The following is a 25,012-nucleotide window of genomic DNA, read 5'->3' on the forward strand; positions in this document are numbered from 1 at the left end:
GCATATGAACTGCGCTGGCTTTGGGATGTGTTGAATCGATTTGACGTTTGCTGGATCAGTCTATTTCCCCCCCCTATGTGTTCGTGAACTTATCAGTGAAACGGAAGGAATAGAGAGAAGGTCGACCCAACAACAAAATGAATGAGCCCGAGGGACTGCGGTTCAGGAGGTTGAACAGACCTCACATAATCACAGACGAAACCCACGAACCCCAGTATAAAGCCACAAGGTGAGACACTTTCCATTGCTCTGGCCCACACACTTAGTCATTTATTAATTAACATTTCTCGATGGTCGGTTTAATTGATGTGGAATAAGCATGACTTCTGTCTATTTCTCTCTGTGTGTGTTTGTGTGTGTTGCAGCACTTACAGTGGGAAGGTGTTCCGTGTGACGTTACTGACCATGGTGGCTTTTCTTCTCCTCCCTCTGCTGGTGGTCGTTTTTGTGCTGGAGTCTCCCATCCAGCCGGAGGTCTTCAGGTGAGTTTAAAGGGGTTGTTCACCCAAAAACGAACATATAGGAAAAACAAATACTAAGGAAGTCATTGGTTATAGGGGTTATTAAAGGGTCACAAAACACATTTTCGAGATGTTGGCAGCCATATTCCACGCTGCTAAATCAATATTAGGACACATATAATTCACAATAAAGTGAAAATTGGTTGGTTTTGCGTTATTTTGAGCAAATTCGTTTTTCCGGTTTGAAAATAAATTTTGAAGCTGTCACGGCGATGAGATCCTTGTGTGAATTCTAGTATGCAGACTGGCTGTCTGTACCGACCGGTACAACATGACTTCTTTAAAGGGCCATGAAACCCGCTCGTTTCAGCAGGGTGATTTCACACCTTTACTTTGGAAAAAGTCAGAAAAGTGGGCGTGTCCAGCTCTGTTTAGGGGGGAGTGTCAGAGGAACTAAAGTGGGAGGGTGTGGGAGTGTCTGTTTGGGCACGCGCGAGTTTCAGTCAAAATACACACACATGAGAAAGTGATGGTGTTTAACCTACATGGACATGTGTAGTCGAATTATTTGCCAAATTATTAAATGTTGGACTTTAACTGCAGTTTGGCTCTTTCATTCAGGGAATTCATTTATGCCCCTCGCGACAAACGCGATATTTGATTCGAGGAACTGCTCTAAGCGTGTATTTTTCATGCAATGTTTGATACCGCACGGCGAATGAGAGAAAAAACCGTCCGCATTTCCCGGAAACTTAAATGCACACGGCAGGTAGCGTCAGAAAGCCGCGTGTGTTATTTCGGTCACAAAATGCGGTGCTATGTTTGCACTCAGTGCAATAGTTAACTTTATTCGATACGAACAAACTGAATAAACAAAGAGCACTGGTCGCTCACTTACCAAATCTGTAGAGACAGGACAATCACCAGCAACTAGAGCCGCGTCTTTATGAAGAGGAGACTAACGTTACAAGCGAATCCGGATTTCAACGTTTGCAGATGAGAACATCTCTCAGGTAAACAATAATCCTCCTTAGACACTTAAGTTATTGTTGTTAAGCGTCGCGTACACTGTTAATCCACACGTGATCCAGCTGAGCTCTCACAGAGAGAAAATGAAAACAAAACTTAATGGCAGCAAACTATAAAAGCAACACTTCACGCTTGTTTTGCCAACACAACGTGGCGTCTCTGTGGCGTACACACGGTGACATTAATGAATATTAATGAAGTTGCACAATAGAGCGCGCTGATTGGTTTGAACCAAGCCTTACTCATGCATTAATGCATCACACTGTAAGACGTAATAAGACACACTCTGGCACAGACGTCCAGTCTGCACGCTGGAATACAACTCTATTATGTCATGGCCGTGACGCAGCTTCAAAAATTTGTTTCAAACGGAAGTACGAATTTGCTTAAAATAACGCAAAAACAACCAATTTACACTTTTTAGTGAAATATAGGTGTCCTAACAGTGTTTTTAGCAGTGTGGGACACATATACGACTGTCAAGAGCTCAAAAAATGTGTTTTGGTGTTTCGTGACCCTTTAAGCTTTCATGATTAATTAAAGAGAAAGACTTCGAACCAATCAGCGCGCTCTATTGTGTATGCAGTGCAAACTTCATTAATATGCATGACATCTTTGAAGTTTTTACCCGTTAAGCCTCCTTTCCACTGCACACGACAAACAACTTGGAAAGACCGGAAGTCATTCATTTCTAATGGAGAGTAGTCTGGGAGCTGCGTGGAGTTCTGATCATCTCTGTATGCGGAAAATTCGGATTCGATTTGAGCTGCGGATCCGTTGAAATATTTGAACTGTTGCGACTAGACCGTATGCAACCGTCCGACTGGATGTGATGTGTTCCAGTGTTGTACAAGCAAGTACGTGTGCGCGAGATGAGAAATAGAACTTTATTTGGTAATTTTTTTTAATCAGAAAAAGTCTTTATTAAAAAAAAAAACATTTCTATTTATAAATGTAAGTAAAAAAGTAATAAAGATATAATGTTTTATGTTGTCTCCACATTCCCACCAATATTTTTAGCGGTCTGAGTTTCGAGTATTCATTCATTTGTTCATTCAACTTCGGAGAATTGCTTTTGCACTCTTTTATTTCGGACACTGCGAGAACAGCTTTTCTCCCATGGTGCACGTCAGAACTGAAAATTCTGTGCGACTGCCACTAGGGGGCGTATTCAGACAGTCATATCCAAATGTCATGTGCAGTGGAAAGGTGACTTTAAAGACGGCAGAGAGACGCCACGTTGTGTTGCCCACCGTAATTAAAACTAGAGGAAGAATTGTTTGGAGACACGAGTCGTCAGTGTTGCGTTTATAAATGTGCCGCAACTAAGGTTTTGTTTCCATTTCCCAGCTCTGAGAGAGCAGCTGGACTCGTGTGTGGATTACAGTGGTCTGCTAACATGCAACAAAATTATATTTGTAAGGAATTTTTTTTACCCGAGAGCTTTTCTCATCTGGAAATGGTGAAATCCCGATCCCTGATCCCTGATCTCGTCTTCATTTAAAAAACGACACGGTTCCAGTTGGTGTTGATTGCTCTGTCTCTACAGATTTGATAAGTGTGTGATCAGTGTCCTTTGTTTGTTTATTCAGATGGCAAAGTTTGTTTGTATCTTCAGCAGTGCTCTTTCAGTTTTTAAGGAAAGACCTTAGTCAAAATGATTTAGTTACTAAGTTTACAGTACGTTAATGTCACTACAATATTATGGACTGAAAGATCCGCTGTAAATGCTGCTCTCCAAATGTAAACAAGTAAAAACCTTAATCAAACTATTACCGTCGTGTACGAACTAACAAGTTGAAAAATGGGCGACACAGTATTTAGCATTTGCCTCACAGCAAGAAGGTCGCTGGTTCAAGCCTTGGCTGGGTCAGTTGGCATTTCTGTGTGGAGTTTGCATGTTCTCCCCGAGTTCGTGTGGGCTTCCTCCGGGTGCTCAGTTTCCCCCTCAAATCCAAAGACATATAGGTGAATTGAGTGAGCTAAATTGTCTGTAGTGTATGTGTGTGAATGAGTGTGTATGGATTTTTCCCAGTGATGGAACGGGATGGTAGCTGGAACGGCATCCGTTGCGTAAAACATATGCTTGATTAGTTGGCGGTTCATTCCGCTGTGGCGACCCTTGATTAATAAAGGGACTAAGCCAAAAAGAAAACGAATGAACGAATGAAAGAATGAATGCATCCATATGATTGCTTTTATCTTTCACGTGATGAACAAATGACTCAAACTGAAGACTCAAGAAATTAATGGATCAAATATTTTTCCGGCTCAAAATGCATATGATTGGCTTCTGTCTTTCACGTGATGAACGAACAACTCAAACTCGATAGTGGACTTGAAAAATGAACCAATTTTCTTGTCCAACTGCACAAATGTACGCATGTGCGAATGAATGAATCACTCCCTGAGAGGACTCGTTGTTCTTGAGTCTCATAAAAGATTTGTTCAAAATGAACGTATCATTCAAGAACAAACCATCACCAATAGTGAGTCAATATTCATAATGAAGCACAAATCCAAACGTACCATAGTCAGTTTTACTATGCATGAGGGTTTTTAATAGTGCTTCCTTGTTATTAAAGAGATTTGTTTCAGTTATTTTGAATGGAAGTTCCCTAAACCAGAAGTGTAACCCATAACTCTAAACTCCATAGCTGCGTAGTAGGCATATTTTAATAGTTACTCTTATCTTTGATTCATTTAGGAGAAAAGCAAACACGTCAGGATATTGCACATGAATGCTGGATGTTGCGTAAGTTAGTGTGTGAAATGAACAATGTGCACTGGGTTATAGAGGGAATACAGTTAAGACATTGTGTCATGCAACGTTGCTCACATGTATTGAATCATAGTAATTGGTCTTACTGTGTGTTCTCTTGCTATATGCCAGTTGTATATTTTATTGCGAAATCCCCAAAATACCTTCCTGTGAAATGTTGCAATCCAAAAGAAGACTCGTTTCTGAAAGTATGCTACCTTTAGGGTGTGGCAGGTTTGGTCTTTTTAAAGGGTCAGCCTCAGCCCGTCCACATGAACACAGGTGTTTTCAAAACTGCATTTTTTTTGTCCACATAAAAATTCAGTGTCAGTTGATTGAAACTCAAGCTTTCTCAAAACTCTGGCCAGGGTGAAGATTTTCATGTTTTTTTTCTCCTTACTGATTGGTCAACATAGCTGGGTTGATGGCAAATGCAGAAGATGCAATTAAGGTGAACTTGTGTTCGCAACACACATTCTGTCATTCACACTGGAGGTCTGCAAATCTGGACCCGAGCAGGGGTGCATTTCCGAAAACCATCGTTAGCCAACTAAGATCACAAGTTCCATCATTACAAACATAGTTAGCTGATTTTCCGTTTCCCAAATCTGTTGTTCCTACAAACATTTGCAAACTGCGTCGCAAACTTGTGCACTTGCAACTACACCTCTATAGCTGTAGTTAGAAACATAGTTTCTGGCTGTGTTCTATTTCCAGTTATCACTCCTATGACCTATTCATTTAGACAATTCTTACATTTAAACTTGGAATAAAAAAAAGCATTAAAGTCTTCTCTCTTAGTGTAATTTGCTTTCAAAGCATTTTTACATTTTATAATTTAGGTTACGTCTCCAAAGCTAGTATATTTTGTACAGTCATTGCTCCAAAGTTTGTGAAAACAAAAAACATAGCATACGTTAATGCTTTTTATTTTATAGTAGGTTATTTATGAAGAAATGTAGCCTACTGTATGACATGGGCCTGCTGGTTAGAACATTTCTGCAGTGATTTGCATATGTCAAATTGTAAAAGTAGACTTTAAAAAAAAGAAATTAATTAATTAACATTTTCCTACTTATTATTAATAATAATAATCATCATTATCATCATCATTATTAATTTTATTATTGAAGTAAATTTTCCTAATAAATAATAAATATTACATTTCATTTCTAATTAAATTGCCTCATTAATTTTTTATTTATATGATTTATATATGATAGTAGAATACGTGTTGGCTTTGGTAAGTGATTTTATGTTTTAGAATAGAAAATGTAATGTTCTCAATAATATTTGTAAAGGAAACCCAGGCCCTATATGTGCTATTTACATATATTTAAATTAATATGGTAAACGAGTGCATGTTTTTATTGAAAATAATATTGGATTTTTTTTAATGTGTGTGCGTGTAAAACAATATCATTTGTATAAAGAAATTATGGGGTTCTTCTCTAAAGAAGTTGTTACTCCACCCCATTTAAAGCATCATTATGGGTGTTTTACCTTAGAACTACGTTACTACGGGTTTTGGAAAACACTCGTCACTACATCGTCTGACTGATTTCTGTGAGAATCTGGGGTCCTTGTGGGTTCCAATAGGTCTTTTGCAGTATTTGTGATGATTGGGATGCATCATCAACAGATGATTCACTGGAATAATCTGCTTTTACTACTACTAGGATGGATGACAAGACTTTTGTCAGGAGGTATATTTCTGTGTTTCACAGAAAGAAAATCATGGAATACAGTAGGACTTCAGTGTTCTGAATGGAAAACCTCTTTCATAATTCTTTATGTTTTTGTTTCTGATCTGCTGCTATAATGTTTTTGAGTCACTTCAAGGTCCAATATAAATCATCTACTTAAACCTAGTCCCAGTGCGCTTTCTCGTTTTCTTTTACTTATGACAATAGTTAATAATTGATGGCTCTGCAGTTGATATGTAGGGCATTTCATCTCCTCCAGCGGTTCTCCATAAGACTGGCTTTTGCTTCAGTGCAGAACATCTTCTCAACGGTAATGAACATGAATTAACTAATGCTCTTTTTTTGTTTTGTTTTTTTCTCTCTCTCTCTTCTGTTTAATAATTAGTCTTAATGAACCACCGCTTATGACTGGCTGTTATGAGCCCAACTTGAAACTCAGGCAGGCTGAGCGACTGTTTGAGGAGCGACTCGTTGGCCCAGAATCCCTTGCCAATATTGGAGGTCAGTATTTACAACACAATGCAGGCAACCGTTGAACTTTCACCTAGTTTATCCCAGCTGCTTGACACTCTGGGATAGACTCCGCTTGTGCTGCCAAAACAACTGAAGTTATGTATGATAAGGTATTATTTTATTGGATGTAATATAATAACAGCTATGTAACAAATTTATAACTCATTCCAGGATTGCAGGTACAGTTAAAGTCAAAATCAACTGTCGAAATCAACCTCCTGTGATTTATTTACTTCTTTCAAGTATTTCACAAATGATGTTTTACTTGCCTAGTTAACCTAGTTTAGCCTTTAACCACTTAAACTCTGTACCGGGTCCGTGACGTCATCGACTTTCGCTTTCAGATTTAAAGGGCTAGCGTTGCACCAGACCCCCGTAAGTGGTGTCGTTTGAAAGTGTAGAATCTATATTTTATGCACATATGCATCACTTTAGTTTTTATTATACTGTATAAAAGTTATTTACACTTAAATACACAGTATTTTGGAGACCCAAGCTAGGTATTTTACATTGGTTCATTTTCATATATTTTCATATGACACATGTACAAGTTATAGCTCAAATGAAAGCTCTTGCCAGTGCTCATACAGTTCTAGCATTCTTTATACTGAATTATATTCACATGCCAAACAGTTGTTGAATGAATTGTGGTGTTTCCATGGCGCAGAAATGTAAACAATACATTCATGATCAATAAGCAGCCCCAGATAGCACAGACAGCTGTCATCTCTTACCTTATGCTGTGCGCTTCAGGGCCATTCTCCTCTGTTTTTGAGGTGATGTGCATAAGGAATCCTTTTATATGTCTGATGTGGTCCAAACACAGTGAAATATGTTTGATCAAACAAAAGAATAGTGAAATAAGAAAACAATGATCGCTCCCTGTGGCTTGTATGGCACCTCTCATCAGTTGAGATAATAACAATAACTTTTGCATAGATTATGGTAGAGGCATTTTTCTTTTTTTCCTATGATTACAGACATGTGCAGGAACCACCTAAATTAATTACAGCACGCTAGACCACACAGAACCTAAAAGGTACACTTTCAAATTTAGGTTTATAAAAAAAAAATACAAAAAGCGCCTCATTTTTTAGGTGTTTATTATAACACAGACAACATATACAGTTATTTTAAACACTTTCAACAGTGTTTTATGAAAATTCAAAGGGTTTTCTTTAAAATGATACCAAATTTTTGCATTTACACCTCTGCATGTTGATTTGGGAAGCTTTTAAATTTGGGTTGGCAAAATCCAGGCGGAAATCCCCAAATAGCAGCAGAGTTTAACTGGTTAAGTTACCTTTTTTTAAGCTGAATACTAGTGTCTTTAAAAAAATCTAGAAAAATATTATGTACTGTCGTCATGGTAAAGATAAAGGAAATCAGTTATTAGAATTGAGAAACTATTATGTTTAGAAATGTGTTGAAAAATCCTTTCCTGTAAACAGAATTTGCGGAAAAAAAATATACAGGGGGCTAATAATTCTGACTTCATCTGTACTTTTCAAGCATTTCCTATTAATTTTTCTTAAACTGGAATGACATAACAAAGAGTACTGAATCCATTATTAATGGAAAAATGATGCTTAATGCTTAAATGTGATGGAAACATTTGGCTCTGTTACTACTTGTAGTTAAATTTTGTTAAACTGGTCCCACTTTATATTAAGTGTCCTTAACTACTATGTACTTGCATCAAAAATTAAATACAATGTACTTACTGTGTTTATAATGTATTTGAGAACACTTGTGGTGCTTTTGAGTTGGGATAGAGGTTGGGTTATGGACAGGTTTGGTGGCATGGGTAGGTTTAAGGGTGGGTTAAAGTGTAAGGGATGGTCAACAGTGTATTTACAAATGTAATAACCTAAGTTAATTACAGATGTAATTACATACATGGATTTAATCAAGCATAAGTACACAGTAAATACATGTATTTACACAATAAGTACGTTTTAACAAACTATTAAATCCTGTGTAAGTACATATTAGTTAAGGCCACTTAATATAAAGTGGGATCGTTAAACTTCTTACACCAACAACAGAGTTGATGAATATCAGGGTTGACGAATAACAGAGTTAACATATAGCAGGGTAGAGGAATAATAGGGTTGATGAAAACCAGGGTTAACATATAACAGGGTTGATGAATAACAGGGTTGAGGAATAAAAGGGTTGATGAAAAGCCGGGTAGACGAAAACCAGAAAACCAGTTTGAGGAATAACAGGGTTGAGGAATAACAGAGATGAGGGATAACAGAATTGACACTTTGCTTTAATGACAGTCTGTAAATGTCTCTGATTTTTATTGTTGTTGGTTTTTTTCTTTTTTTTCTTGTTTTTTAGATGTTTTCTACACTGGGACGGCTGATGGAAAGATAGTCAAAATAGAGGGAAGGAACATTCATGTATTAGCAACAATTGGCAAGCCACCATGTGGTAAGGAATCCAAGAATTCTGGACTGTTTCCTCAAACATTGTGTTGGGTATGTCAACAATAGTGAACTTTGTTGTTTGCTTGGGTTTGTTGCACAAGGCCACAAGTCTTTGCAAAATTCTCCATAATTGTTTTAACATTAATGTAATCAATAAACCTCCAGATAGATATCATTACAATTATTGTTTTTTTTCTAAATAATTTGTATATTTTTATTTATATATTCATTTCCCAAGTGATGTTTAACAGACCAATAAACGTTTATCACAGTATTTACTATTATATTTTTAAGTATCATTTTTTAAATTTGGTTAGAAAAATCACAGTTATTATTATTATTATTATTGTTTTGTTATTTAAGGTTAATATTATTAGCCTGAATTGCCTAGTTAACCTAACTAACCCAGTTAAGCCTTTAAATTGCACTTTAAGGGTGCTTTCACATATGCCTTATTTAGTTCGGTTGAATCACATCAGAGTTCGTTTTCCCTCTTGGTCCGGTTCGTTTGGGCAGGTGTGGGTGTCGCAATCACACTTGAGTGCTCACCAAAAGGGGACCAAGAAAGTGTATCGAGACCTCCTTGAAGAGGTGGTCTCGGTATGCTTTCAAATGAACCCTGAAGTGGTTAATTTGTGGTGAGAACATGATCTGAACTAGAACAAACGCAAAAAGTACTGCGTCTTTTTGGAATAATCCAGCTGCAGGAGTCCGATGCGCTGTGCATCATGGGATGTGAAGGAGAAATATTTGTTGACAGTGCTTTACCAACAATTTTAAACAGAGAGAGAGAAAGAGACGGAAAAACATTACCTGATGGATCGTTGGTAATATTTCCGGTAGATGACTATGTTGCAGTTTAGCTAAATTAATTCACGCCTCCTCCTGAAGTGACTGAAGTGATGTTCCTTTGTCGTTTGCAGTGTGTTTTCCAGCCGCATCTGCACTTTATTCTCGAAATGTAGCGTTTGTCTAAAGTGACTTTACTATAAAAATATATAGTGTACTATGAGCAGGGATGCAATCAGCCAGCGCAGTCACCCCTTAAAAGCCACATTTTGTGTCTGCAGGTTTGTTTATTTGCGCTAGTTACATTGACATTTTCCCGCATGTTAATTCTGACCAATCAAAAAGCAGTTTAGGATGTACATTCAATAACATCTGGCCAATGAGTGATGTGGATTTTGTCACATGACACATGACACATTTTGGTTCTTTTCAAATGGTTCTGACCAAAACAGTCAGTGTGGTGTGAAAAGGACCCAAAACGGCAGAAAAAGGCTACAACGTATCGTTTGTTGCCTTCGGTCCTGACCAAATAAACCGAACCACAGATGTGAAAGCACCATAAGCTGAATACTAGTATCTTGCTAAATAACTAGTAAATTATTATGTACTGTAATAATAGCAGAGATCAAAGACATTAGTTATTAAAAATGAGCTATTGAAACTATTATGTTGGGGACGCAGTGGTGCAGTAGGTAGTGCTGTCGCCTCACAGCAAAAAGGTCACTGGTTCGAGCCTCGGCTGGGTCGCCTCACAGCAAGAAGGTCGCTGGTTCGAGCCTAGGCTGGGTCAGTTGGTGTTTCTGTGTGGAGTTTGCATGTTCTCCCTGCGTTCGCGTGGGTTTCCTCTGGGTGCTCCGGTTTCGCCCACAATCCAAAGACATGCGGTACAGGTGAATTGAGTAAGCCAAATTGTCTGTAGTGCATGAGTGTTTGTGAATGAGTGTGTGGATGTTTCCCAGAGATGGGTTGCAGCTGGAAGGGCATCCGCTGCGTAAAAACCTGCTGGATAAGTTGGTGGTTCATTCCACTGTGGTGACCCCGGATTAATAAAGGGACTAAGCCGAAAAAGAATGAATGAATGAACTATTATGTTTAAAAATGTGTCAAAAAAAAAAACTTCTCTATTAAATACATTTCACTACGTATAATTTTAACAAAATACAGATTTATTCTTATTTAGCACTGAGATAAGCGATTTTCACGTGTGTTTACATATATTTGCCAAATTATAGACCAAATTATTAATGAAATGAATAAAAATGACCGTGTTTGTTTAAACGTTTACATAAGCTTGATGCCTAATACAGTGAGCCACTTGCTGAGCTGTTAAAATGTCCAGGCTACTGCATATTTGAACTCTTTCCAACAGTGATCTTTCCACACTGAGGACAGTTGAGGGGGTCAAACACAACTACTACAAAAGGTGAAAACGTTTCACAAAGTTCAAATGTCTTTTAATGCAGCATGTTTTTGCTTTAACCTTCCGAAAATGTGTTCACCTTTTGTAAACCAGTACTTGTGTTTGAGTCTTTCAGATGTCCTCAGTTTGATGAATTTCAAAATCATATAGTCACTGCTGGAAATGGTTTCAATATGCACAAGATGCTGTAATATCAAATAGTGTGCATGATCTGGAAAAAAAATTTAGTATTTAGGAGAGTTGTCTATAAATAAATTAATAAATTAATGAATATATTTTTATACTTAATTAGTTTGTCTTTTGAATTCATTTAGTTTCATTTATCATGTGTGTCCATGCATTGTAAGTTAATAAAGACCTACACGTGTACATTTATTTATTTATTTATGTATTTATTTATTTATTTATTTATTTATTTGTTTGTTTGTTTGTTTGTTTGTTTATTTATTTATTTTATTATTGTTATTTTTTATATAAACCTTACTGACAATACTTCTAGTATTATGATGATTACATGTATCTTGTTTGATTTGTTTAATGTACATTCTGTAATATAATGTTAAATCTGCATATAAAGATGTTTGAAAATGCTTATGTATGCATTACTCCCTCAGCTTGGCCATGCTGTAAACTGCTGACACGGTTAAAACAAACATAAAATGTGCTCAGAATTTTAAACTGTTGCCTACTTAAAGCAATTTGTTCCTACCTAAAGCAAGTTGTGGAATACTTGAGCTACTGTGATCATGGTTTCTGCAGCGTCTTAAAATGTCTTAAAAACTAAAATGAAGGCCTTAAAAAGTCTTAAATCAGGATTCATACGGTCATGGAAAACCTGGAAAAGTCATTGAATTTTGACACGGCATTTTGCAGTGCTGGAAAAGTTTTGGAAAAACTGAAAAACCCACAAAGTTTTGGAAAAGTCATGAAAATTAGTTTTACTAATATCTGTAAACTTGAAAATGAGTTAGTTGTCTTTACTTCTTTTCTGTCTTCAGCCAAAAAAAGATATGCTGTAATACATTTAAATATGCAATTTTAATTATTATTTACCATGTATACATAGACATTACATTAAATATTAAGTCATGAAAAATTACTTGAATGTCCTGGAAAAGTCATGGAAAAATCATGGAATTTTAGTAGTAAAAATGTGTATGAATTTACTGAAATCATGTCTTGTAGGTCCTAAATTGTTAAACAGGTCAGGTCTTAATTTTCAGATGTCCATGCAAAGCTACCCAACCCATCACCAACAATTCATCTAAAAACTTTGAACAAAGCTCTATAACTCTATGTAGCAATATATTTAGGTTCTTTATTTATTTTATTTTTATTTATTTTTTTGAAGAAGATGAAGCAAAGTTAGGTTGAGAAGAATGTGTATGTATATAACTAGGGTTTGATTTGTTTTGACACATTATTTAAAATATGTGGCTAAGAAATAACTAATTAGAAAGTGTTGAGGGGGCTGGTAAATATGATTCAAAAATAATAATATTTTTGTGGGACCAGCCAGACTATTAGACAAAACTCTTAGTGTTTAGTCCTGTATAAGTCTGACATTTCATTCATAATGATCTTAAAAGGTCCTAAATTTGACTTTGTTAAACCTGCAGAAACCCTGTTGATTAGATAAACAGTTAAAAGCTAATTTATTAGTGAATGTTCTTTTTTTTTCATATATTGATGTTTAACAGAGTAAGGAAATGCTAATATTATTTAAACTTTCTGGAGAAAGTCTTATTTAGTTAAGTTTGGCTGGAATAATAGCAGTTTTTAGGTGAAAATTATTGGCCCTCTTAAAATGTATTTATTTATTTTTTGATTGATACAGAAAAAAAGCACTTGACTTTCCTAATTAACCTAATTAAATAGGTTTTAAATTGCACTTTAAAGGGGTCCTATTATGCCCCTTTTTACAAGATGTAAAATAAGTCTCTGATGTCTCTATATTGTGTGTGTGTGTGTGTGTGTGTGTGTGTGTGTGTGTGTGTGTGTGTGTGTGTGTGTGTGTGTGTGTGTGTGTGTGTGTGTGTGTGTGTGTGTGTGTGTGTGTGTGTGTGTGTGTGTGTGTGTGTGTGTGTGTGTGCCTTTTTCAGGCTTTGATCCTAATTGTGCCATTTTGATGTCTGTCGCTTTAAATTCAAATGAGATTTTACTCTTTTTCAATAGAGGAGACAAATACAAATGCCTGTGTGTCAGCATAGTGGCAGATTCAAAAGCAAGACTAATGTGATATGCTAATGAGGGAGAGATGGGCGGGGATTTCCTCTTCTGATGACCTGTACAAAGGGAGAATGTGTGTTCCTGCAGACTATTTTTATCAAGTGTGATTATAAAAAATGCAATTAATATATTTTTTTACCATTAGAAGCTGGTTATTTTCACACACTGTTGCCACACAGCTGTGTTTAAACCCCTGATTAAAGTAAATTTTGCATAATAGGTTCTGTTTCAGCAGAATACTAGCAAAATAGCTAGTAAAATATAATTTTCTTAATGGAGTCATCATGCCAAAGACAAAAAAAAATGTTGTATTAAAACTATTATGTTTAAAAATGTCGTTAAAAATCTTGTCTTCATCTATTCAGCAGTACATGGGAAATATAAAACATTATTGATATTAATAGTTTTGACTTAAACTGGGTTTGTGATGATCCAATGCTGTTTTCTTAAGTGTTGAGCATCAGGGTTTGTTTTCTGATTCGCAGGCTCTCGAGAGCACGAGCACACATGCGGACGTCCTCTGGGAATCCGAGTGGGACCCAACGGAACCTTGTTTGTAGCTGATGCTTATTTGGGACTGTTTGAGGTCAATCCTGTCACAGGTACAGAAGAGAATCCACATACTCAAATAGAAAAAGTCTTTAAAAAAAAAAAGATAGTTTGTCGTTGTTCATGTGTTTATTAAACTCGTACAAAAATAGCAGCGGAGTGGCACAGTGTCCAAGTGGGTAGCACTGTTGCCTCACAGCAAAAAGGTCGCTGGTTCAAGTCTCTCCTGGACCAGTTAGCATTTCTGTGTGGAGTTTGCATGTTCTGCCTGTTTTCCAGATGCTCCGGTTTCCCCCACACTCCAAAGACATGTGCTATATGTGAATTGGGTAAAGAAATTTGCCCATAGTGTATGTGTGTGAGTGAGAGTGTGTATGAGTGTTTCCCAGTACTGGGTTGCGGCTGGAAGGGCATCCGCTGTTTGAAACATATGCTGGATAAGTTGGCGGTTCATTTCGCTGTGGCGACCTCTAATAAATAAGGGATTAAGCTGAAGGAAAATGACTGAATGAATAAATAGCAGGATAAATGTAAGAAAATAAATATTTTTCCGAGCCCTTCACCCAAAATAAATGGAAATTACAATTACACACATAATAAAGGGCTGTAGTTACAGTGTCAATTGTGTATAAAATATAAGTTGGTTTGTTAAAAGTTTAGAAATAACCCATGTACAACATGCATATGTACATAAAAATTGATGAATGAACAATCCACAACAGCTTATATTCAGTTAGAGGGCTTCATTCAGGTGCTGGAAATCTTTGAAAGTGCGTGAATTTTAATTTAGTTTTCAAGGTTGAAAAGTGCTTCAATTTTGGTTAAAGTGCTTGAAAATGTCTTTGTTGTTTTCATAATAATGCATCTTACTAAATAGTAATAATCAGTGTTGGGGGTAACGCATTACAGGTAGTGATGGGTCGTTCATGAACGATTCGTTCATTTTGAATGAATCTTCAATATGACTCTGGAACTACGAGTCCTCAGGGAGTGATCCCCTTCGGTCGACAACCAAACTCGGACACTCAGTTGAGAGTATATGAATAGATTTATTATAGAAAAAAGTAGTAAATATATATATGAGCATCTCTTCAGGTTGGTCACAGGCCAAAATAACAAACAGAAGAATCTATAAAGTAAATGCACTAAATTACGTATTCATTTGTACAGAAAAACACTGGAAGCTTACCTTTCTCCCTAAACATAAGCATAGTCAAAAGTAATCAAATAAATAGGCAGGCCACCCCTACAAGCTTAAACTCTCAAAAGTAAGTTAAACATATAAACAAAGGTAACAAGTTAGAAAGTTGGTCGTCGGCCTGAGGGCTATTGGGGAAATCCAGGAGCTCCACTCCCAGCACTGAACGCAGCACAAATGAGCTCCCCGAACCCTGCCGGAAGCCCCTTTTTTTATACAGGCCTCCGAGACCAGCAGCCAATCAGAACACAAGCTCTCGCCAAAATGGGAGCCTATGGGATAACAGAAAAAACAACAAGAAGGCGGGACAAAGAAAAAGACATGCAATACGCAATAATAAATAAATAAACTTCAGTCGTAACAGAGGTTGAATGACTTTTGTCCTGGGAGCACTGAACAAATGTGGCGGCGCTATTGACGCATGCTCAGGGTCTGTATGTGACATCTAGTGTATATATCGATGGTTAGTCTTAAAGTGAACTCTGTACCAGTTAATCCACTGAAAAAAACAACAACTTATGCTCCAAATCCTACATGTAGTTATTAATAGTTATATATACATGTAGTTATATATAGTTCTTTTATTTCCATAGAACAGAAATGCAGGAATTGATGCATCTTCATACCACATTCTTTTAAAAGTGGTCACATCTGGCAGGCTCCAAAAAAAAAAAAAGCACGCTGTTTCTGTTTTTTTTTTTTTTTTTGTATTCAGGTGAGGTGAAATCTCTGGTGAGCACGGAGAAGAGGATCGCCGGTCGACGTCTGGGCTTTGTGAACGATCTGGATGTGACTCAGGATGGGAAAAAGGTGTACTTCACTGACTCCAGCAGCAGGTGGCAGCGCAGAGACTTCATGCACCTCATCATGGAGGCCACAGCAGATGGACGGTAACTGGGTCATGACCAATTCCTGTGCATTTCATGGCTTTTTGCACTTTTGTTGTGCATTTTGGCATCTGATTATTTTCATTGGAAATGCTGTAATAGTAGAGTATTTAATGTTTCTCGTGTGGTTGTTTCAGAGTGCTTGAGTATGACACGGAGACTAAGGAAGTTAATGTGATGATGGAGAACCTCAGGTTTCCTAACGGCATCCAGCTCTTCCCTGATGAGGAGTCTGTTCTGGTGGCTGAAACCACAATGGCAAGAATCAAGAGGTGATGCTCACTGTAGTGTTTACTTGTAGTTGAAGTCAGAATTATTAGCCCCCCTGTATATGCCTTTATCCATAGAATAAAACAAAACAATAAATGGGTATTTATTTAATATATTATTTAAAAAAAAAAAACATTTTACAGACAGAAAAGAAATTGAAGGAAAAGCTAAATATTTGAACATATATATATATATATATATATATATATATATATATATATATATATATATATATAATGCTAGAGAAAAAAAGCATTTTCCTCAAAAATCTTGCTATCTGTCATTTTACAAAATAAAATCTAATAAGATCTATTTACAATTGCATACAAGACTTTTTTATAATAATATCAATTAAATCATTTTTACAGTATACTAAGTTACAGTGGAAGTACACTTTTGATTGTTTAAAAACAATTGCAAGGTGATTTATTTCCCTATTATTTTTATTTGTTTATTTTTCAACATGAACATACATGCAGAGCTTTATTCATTTCATATAAATGACTCGCGCTAGACTAGTGGGTTTCATTTTATTGCTTTTATTTGCGACAGACTGCTGCAGCTGGTCGACTATAAGTGCTCTAAGCAAGTAGTCATAGTGTTGATGTGGTTGATATTTACGGTACCTAATAATAAATGGCTTTTTTTTTAAATTTACAGCTGGGTTATGTAATTTATTTGGAAACTGCAACATTAAATTCAAACATTAGATCGTCAACAATTTCTTTTATATGCATGTCATGACCGTTATTGTCTTATCCGTTATTTCTTATCGTGAGAAGTACAGGGTGTGGCGTTCAGGTTCAAATGCACATGTCTGACAGTGAATGTGTGATTGAGAGTGAATGTGTGTTTACGTGACTGCATATTTAATCTCTTCCCAGAGTTCACGTGTCTGGTCTCAATAAAGGAGGAATGGATACATTTATAGAGAACCTGCCGGGTTTTCCTGACAACATTCGGCGCAGTTCTTCAGGTGGATACTGGGTGGCCATGTCTGCTGTGCGGCCAAACCCAGGCTTCTCCATGCTGGACTTCCTTTCTCAAAGACCCTGGCTGAAGAAACTCATCTTTAAGGTGAGCTATCTCTGTCTCTTAAAGGCTACTATTTTACCACCTTTTAAAAGATGTAAGTCTTTGGTGTCTCCAGAATGTTTCCTGTTAATTTTCAGCTCACAATACCCATCAGATTATTTACTAAACAATGCAGAAAACTCACTTTCAGGAGACTCATTCTGAATGATTCATTTGAAATTGGTGATTTGTTGACTCACTAATTTAATCATTTGAATCCGTGAGTTGTATACTGGAGACTCACTTTGAATAAATCATTTGAATCAGTGAGTTGTATACTAGAGATTCACTCTGAATGGATCATTTGAATCAGAGAGTTGTTTACAGGAGACTCAGTCTGAATGAATAATTTGAATCAGCAAGTTTTTTTACTGGAGATTCACATTGAATGGATAATTTGAATCAGTGAGTTGTTTACAGGAGACTCAGTCTGAATGAATAATTTGAATCAGCAAGGTTTTTTTTTTTTACTAGAGATTCACATTGAATGGATCATTTGAATCAGTGAGTTCTTTACAGGAGACTCAATCTGAATGAATAATTTGAATCAGCAAGTTTTTTTTTTTACTGGAGATTCACATTGAATGGATCATTTGAATCAGTGAGTTGTTTACAGGAGACTCAGTCTGAATGAATAATTTGAATCAGCAAGGTTTTTTTTTTTTACTAGAGATTCACATTGAATGGATCATTTGAATCAGTGAGTTGTTTACAGGAGACTCAATCTGAATGGATCATTTAAATCAGTGAGTTGTTTACAGGAGACTCAGTCTGAATGGATACCTAGAAAAAACGTTGAATCAGCAAGGTTTTTTACTGGAGATTCACCCTGAATGAATCATTGCAATCAGTGAGTTTTTTTACTGGAGATTTACTCTGAATGGATCATTTGAATCAGGGAGATGTTTAACTGGAGATTTATTCTTAATGAATCATTTGAATCAGTGAGTTTTTTTAACTGGAGACTTGCTCTGAATAAATCATATGAATCAGTGAGTTGTTTACAGGAGACTCGGTCTGAATAGATCATTTGAATTGGTAAGGTTTGTTTTACTGGAGAGTCACTCTGAATGAATCTCACAAAAACTCAGGACAAACTTCAGTCAGGAAACTCTTTTGAAGTTTTTGGTTTCTGGATGTTTTTCTGTGTGTTTCAGCTCTTCAGTCAGGACATTGTTGTAGTTTAATCTTGTTGTCGATTTCTGGATGTTTTTATGTGTGTTTCAGCTCTTCAGTCAAGACACTCTGTTGAAGTTCGTGCCGCGTTACAGTCTGGTGGTGGAGCTGCAGGGCGACGGCACGTGCGTGCGCAGTTTCCACGATCCTCAGGGCCTGGTTTCAGCCTACAGCAGCGAGGCTCACGAGTACAGCGGACACCTCTACCTGGGCTCCTTCCGCTCGCCGTATCTCTGCAAGCTGGATCTGAGCAAAGTGTGAAACTCCACAGATGCTCCGCTGCTTTCACCGTGGCTTCCAGACGAACAGATTTTCAAGCAATTAACGCTGGCAAGGCATCAACAAAAACACTTATCAACTTCTTCCAGATTACAGTTAACAAACGAACAAACACAGTCCTTTCATTTGATCCCCGTATTCTTCCTTTAGCTCCGACAGATGCCTGTTTTTTGTTTTTCATTAATCTGCGTGGGTGATTTTTCCTTTTTTAGAGCCGAGCGACGTATAATGAGCTCTCAGACAGGCTGTTTTTAAATTAAAAGACGTGCCATTACTATTTTCGTTTCTCGGTGCGGTTTCTGGGCTCGTTTTATCTGCACCGACCTTAATATAGAGCTGCCAACTGGTTTCCTTGAAGATGCTGAGCACGTCGGCAGAATAGAGATGTTGTTTAGGGGAAGTGAAAGGACATTTCGGGTTCATTATGAATCTCTGAAACGCACAGCCATAGCTATTTCTGGTGTGGTTATTTTTAATCGAGTGGTTGAAAGTATTAATTCATCATTATTTGTATATGTTGCCGTGTCACTCTTGCCTGATAAACAATGCTGGCTTTACAGTATTTAGCACACCTTAGTTTTTCTCCCATTCATATTTCATTAAGTGTCCATAAGAATTATCAGCAATAACGTCATTAAATCAGTGGTTCTCAAATGGTAGGTCGCACAGCGGGAACAACAGAATTACCTGAGTAGGAAGTCAAAATATTACATATATATTTTAAATTTTGCATTCCAGTAGTTAAAGAGTAAAGCATGAAGATTGGCTGGGTTTGATTCCCATGCAATGCATGAGTTGTGAAATGGAGACACTGAACATGTAACTTTAAATTAAATCTTCAAACCAAAGTCATGTTGATGTCTAAGATTGTTTAAGGTTGATGCTAATTGGATTAAAGAAAAAAAGACTCTTAAATTATATCTACACTAAAATACTTACTTTTGCTGCTTATTCCAACTAATTTCTTAAAATCGTCACAATTCTTGTTTTTTTTCTAGACAACTTCAATGTTTTATGTTCAATCCACTTAGATTTGATAAAACCAATCGAGTCAACTTATTCGATTTGTGTTGGGACAACAGGAAGTGGAGGGCAGAATTTTTTACAGTGTATGTCAATATAGATGTAACATATGCATAACTGAGGGGCAGTTTACACTGATGGAATCTAAAAATAAAACCTGTTGTTGGTCATTTGTTTACATTCCAACAGCGTTTTTAAGGCCCTTTTCAAATCAATAACATCATAGTTATGCAAATTACAAAAACGTGAAAAAAAAGAGAAAGATATTCATGTGCGAGTGCAAAAACCTAAACAAAAACAGAGGACTACAGATGCATATAATTGTAGTTTATACAGAGAATATCACCAAAAACTTGTACTTTCAAACCCATGTTCACAAATCTGCATTTTCATTTTCACAAATTTGTCAAAAAGCTTTTAGATTGTTACTGAAACGTATAAATGTTTCTACAGTAAGTACATTGTAAATGTGTTAACACACACACACATATATATACATATATATATATATATATATATATATATATTTGTATTTATATATATTTATATATATCTATATTGAATGTAACTGTTTTCATTTTTATTGAGTAATCTACTGCAGAATATTTCTTGCTAATTGAAATAAGCGTTGTTGTTTACCAACCAAGTTTCAAAGTGCTTTACATAAACAGGAAAAAAAAGAGACAAGTATAAGAAAATAACAACAAATAATAAAAACGGCTTATAAAAGAATGAAAAAGAAAAAGAAAGACAATAATGTGATTTTGGTACTAAGCACAGTGTTCATTCAGTAAAGGCACAGCTTAACGGATGTGTTTTTAGTCTTGATTTTTAACTTAAATGTTGGAGCACATCTGATCATCTCTGGAAGCTGATTCCAGCAGTGAGTGGCGCAGTAGCTGAAAGCCAATTCATCCTGCTTTGACTGAACTTTTGGAATTTCTAATTTATATAATCCTAAAGATCTGAGTGATCTGTTAAGTTTGCATTCAGTGAGCATATCTGTAATGTATTGAAGTCCTAGGCCTTTTAGTGATTTATAGACCAGTATAAATACTTTAAAAATGTATTCTGAATGTAACTGGAAGCCAGTGTAAGGGCCTGAGGACAGGTGTGATGTGCTCTGATTTCCTGGTTCTAGTCAGAATCCTGGCAGCAGCGTTCTGGATGAGCTGTAGCTGGGAAGGCCAGTGAGGAGGCCGTTAAAGTTATCCACCCTACTGCTGATAAAAGCATAAACAAGTTTCACTGGAAACTAAGCATCAGAATTTGCAATGTTTTTGAGATGATAGTATGCTGATTTACTAACTGCTTTGACATGACTACTGAAACTCAGATCTGACTCTAGAATTGCACCAAGATTCTTGACCTTTTCTTGACCCCTAGAGCCAAGGTTCACATTGACCTTGAGAACCTCATCTCTCTTTAAGTTAACTTAACATAAAGTGGATTGAAAATAAAACAATTAAGTTGAAGGAAAAAAAAAGTCAAGAATTGTGTTTGTTAATTTTAAGTGAAGTTTCACAAACTAATTTTGAGGATCATGTGATATGATTGATCGCAGCTGGTCTCATTTGTAATCATTAGTAAGCCAATTGGATCATTCCAAATTCACTATAAATAGACTAGCATTACTCCCTTATCTTGTTTGTTTGTTTGAAGAAACTCTCTTTTTCTCCTTTACCAGGGGAAGCTCTCGAGAACCACCTGGGGCCTCATGTACGAAGACTTGCATGGAAATCATACTAAAACATTTTGTCATACAGAAAAAAATTCAGATGTATGAAACACTGCGTACGCCGAATTTCATGCATATTCTTTTGTACATCCGAATGAACGTGAAACTAAGCGTAACATGCACGGGCAGAAAACCCCTCCCTGCCTCCTCCCCCATATGAATATGCTAATGACTCTACTTTGGCAAAACCCAACAAAAAAGCAACGGCAAAAGCAAGCAAAAAGAGAAACTTTGAACAGAATGTGAATTGGAGGTGCTGCTTTCGGAGGTAGACCGGAGAAAAGCGGTGTTATTTGCAGGTTTGTTCTCCGGAATTAACAACAAAAGAAAAAAATAGAATGGGAGAGTTTAGTTGACGCGGTTAACACAGTTGGGTCTGAACATCGCACTGAGTGAATTAGAAAAGAAATAGTGTGATTTATAGATGTAAAATAATGCAGTACCCGTATCAGTCTCAGTGGCGCAGCTCTTAAGACAAGTCAACATGTTTTGACACGTTCGAGCATGAACTCTTTCTTCTTTTTTTCCCCCGCTACATATCAGATTTTGCCAACTAATTATCACAAGAAAGACAAATAGGAATCATTAATAAGTTTGTGCATCATATTTTATTTGCACATTTATTGAATGGAAATGTTTCTGATTCACACATGCAAATTCATCTTCAGATAGTGTCTTTATAGCAATGTGCATGCGGTAGATCGCTCAGATTACATTGGGAAAACAGGAGACCGCTGCAAATTGTGCTTTAATGTTTGGCTGGTCAAATGTATGGTATGGAAACCTTATATACATGCTAGATGAACCCGTCTCATACAGCTGCCATTGCAAGGCTCAGACACTTTGTAGAGAGGAATTTAACATAACTGCCTCTAGGAGTCGCCAATGGAAATAAAACACACACGCACAAAAAAATGTGCCAGCCATAAAGCTGGCGTGGAGCTGCGCACATTCCCACGTTCAGTTCATTGTTAGTAAATCCAAACGTGAGCAATTCTGAGCGTGAAACCTGGCGTACGCAAAGTTTTTGTGCGTTGGCAGCGTTGATACATGAGGCCCCTTATCTCATACCCCCTTACAATTATCTTCGAGCTCAGAGTTCTCTCCCTGGTAAACCAGCTAAAAGCGTCAAGCAATATCTAAGTGTGAACTCTTGAAAATAAGTAGTTTGAACATTTCAGTTGACTTATTTTGTTTGTTTGCACAGAATAAAAAAGGTGCCATGTTTTTTTTTGTTTTGTTTTTTCTGACATGTTTATATTAATTTGTAGACATCAGAAGAGTTAGGAAATGCATATTAGATGGAACAACCCTGGCTTTTAGTCACAATGCATTAAAACATGAAGAGTTCAGATACAAAAACCATTAAGTGCCATCAGAAATTTTCTTCTAAAATGAGCATTTTTCCTCAGCGTCTTATTTTTATTTATTTATTTTTTTGTTGTTGAGATATTTTATTTGAAGGGCAGTTAAGAGAACTTAATATTTTTCTTAAAAGTAAAAATAAACCTACATAAGGAAGCAAGAGAAAAACACCAACATTTTTAAAGGAACTCTTCATTTGTTATTTTAACAAATTGACACGTCATGAGTGTGAATGAGGATTTATGCATGCCTATGAAAACTGTTATTAAGTGTCATTCGCTCTATTCTCATTAAAATGCATAGATGACCTTGTTTCTTATGACAACTTGACCTAAACAAATGCATCACGATCAGTCTTCATCTTTATCATGACAACTCGACATTACCAAGACAACATAACTTGTCATAAACATACTTCTCATGAGCCATTATAATTGTGTTATTTAATGAAAGTTGTTATAGTTGTGTTGTTTAATGAAATTTTGATAACAAATTCAGCTTGTACCATATAAATGAACAATATCACACTCAAAGCAGTGTGATATGGCTGTATATCGGCACCAGTGGGAGGTGTGCATTGGCTCGAGGCTGCAGTGCCTATATACAGCCATAATCGCACAGCTACTAGTGTGATGTTGCGTTTATAGAACAGTTTGGCGGCATAATAGTGTATATAAAACAGAAAATCAAACATGGAGAGTCTCAAAACCCTTTTGTAAGAACTACTTTCTCTGTTCATACACATCTGCAGCTGATGTCAGAACAGCAGAAATTGTTGCTACTTAAAAAAAAGCCTCAAAGTACAATATGTTGTCCAACAGCTGCAATATTTGTCAAACTGCAAAGCAGGGATCACCAATCTCAGCCCTGGAGGGTGGGTGTCCCTGCAGAGTTTAGCTCCAACTTGCCTCAACACACCTGCCTGAATGTTTTAAGGGTCCCACTTTATATTAAGTGTCCCTAACTACTATGTACTTGCATCAAAAATATAAATACAATGTATTTACTGTGTTTATAATGTATTTGAGAACACTTGTGGTGCTTTTGAGTTGGGATAGAGGTTGGGTTATGGAAAGGTTTGGTGGTATGGGTAGGTTTAAGCGTGGGTTAAGGTGTAAGGGATGGTCAACAGTGTATTTACAAAATGTAACTACAAAAGTTAATTACAGATGTAGTTACATACATGTATTTAATCAAGCCTAAGTACACAGTAAATACATGTATTTACATAATAAGTACATTGTAACAAACTTAATTCCTGTGTACGTACATATTAGTTAAGGCCACTTAATATAAAGTGGGACCGTTTTAAGTATACCTAGTAAGACCTTGATTAGCTTGTTCAGGTGCGTTTGATTAGGGTTGGAGCTATATATATTTATATTAATATATATTTATATTAATGACGCTGTTATAAAATCCATGACGTATTCATAAAGGCTTCATGACGATCATCCGTATGACAGATTATGACAAAGACAAAAACGGGTCTGTTCTTCGTACATGGATTACTAAATTAGCTGGATTTGATTATCGACGATTTGACATGATCCAGGATCATTTCGTTCTTCAAAACTGATCCGAGAGTTGTTGTCAGAGCAACAGTTCTGGTAGCTCAAACCTGCTCGGGAGCAGGCTCATTTTTATATAAACAGGATTAGATCGGCTTAGTTCAAGCAAAGATAATACTGAAAGTATGTACCGAATGCTGATATTTTCTTACAGTGGTAGTTATATACACATGAGACTATCGTAAATGTATGTTTTTAACTATATATATATATAAATATAAAGTTATGCAATCTGCACTCCAAAATAAAAGTTCAAAGACTACCACCTGGTGGTTCAAATGGAAAATGTATTAATATGAACTCTTTAGATCGCTTTAGTACAATTTGTGTATAATAGACATACACAACATGCGGCTTTTTAAAAAATAATAATACATATGCAGTCATGAACATGTTTTGACAGCTAAATTGACAGTGATTTAATGCTTCACAATAATTGCAGACACCTTTATCAACATCAAAATGCTTTTGTAAACATCCAGTTACTCTTTACACCGATTAAGAAACTGGCAACTGTAATACTACTGTAACTACTA

At 36.4% G+C, this 25,012-nt stretch overlaps 1 protein-coding gene across 3 annotated transcripts in view; it reads left to right on the forward strand.

Annotated features, from left to right (window-relative positions):
* Window positions 1–25,012, forward strand: part of apmap (adipocyte plasma membrane associated protein) — a 27,803-nt gene continuing 2,791 nt past the window's right edge. The window contains exons 1-9 of one of the 3 annotated variants that reach the window (XR_012388411.1): window positions 1–229; window positions 366–482; window positions 6,343–6,458; window positions 8,820–8,912; window positions 13,832–13,948; window positions 15,809–15,983; window positions 16,118–16,252; window positions 17,135–17,327; window positions 18,552–18,830. Coding sequence is in view for 1 of the 3 variants with exons in the window: in NM_212608.1 (NP_997773.1) it covers window positions 138–229; window positions 366–482; window positions 6,343–6,458; window positions 8,820–8,912; window positions 13,832–13,948; window positions 15,809–15,983; window positions 16,118–16,252; window positions 17,135–17,327; window positions 18,552–18,761 (1,248 nt within the window). In the remaining 2 variants the exon portion in view is untranslated. 3 annotated transcript variants of the gene reach the window in all.

Source organism: Danio rerio, chromosome 13 (genome assembly GCF_049306965.1).
Source record: "Danio rerio strain Tuebingen ecotype United States chromosome 13, GRCz12tu, whole genome shotgun sequence".
In the NCBI taxonomy this organism is placed as follows: domain Eukaryota; kingdom Metazoa; phylum Chordata; class Actinopteri; order Cypriniformes; family Danionidae; genus Danio; species Danio rerio.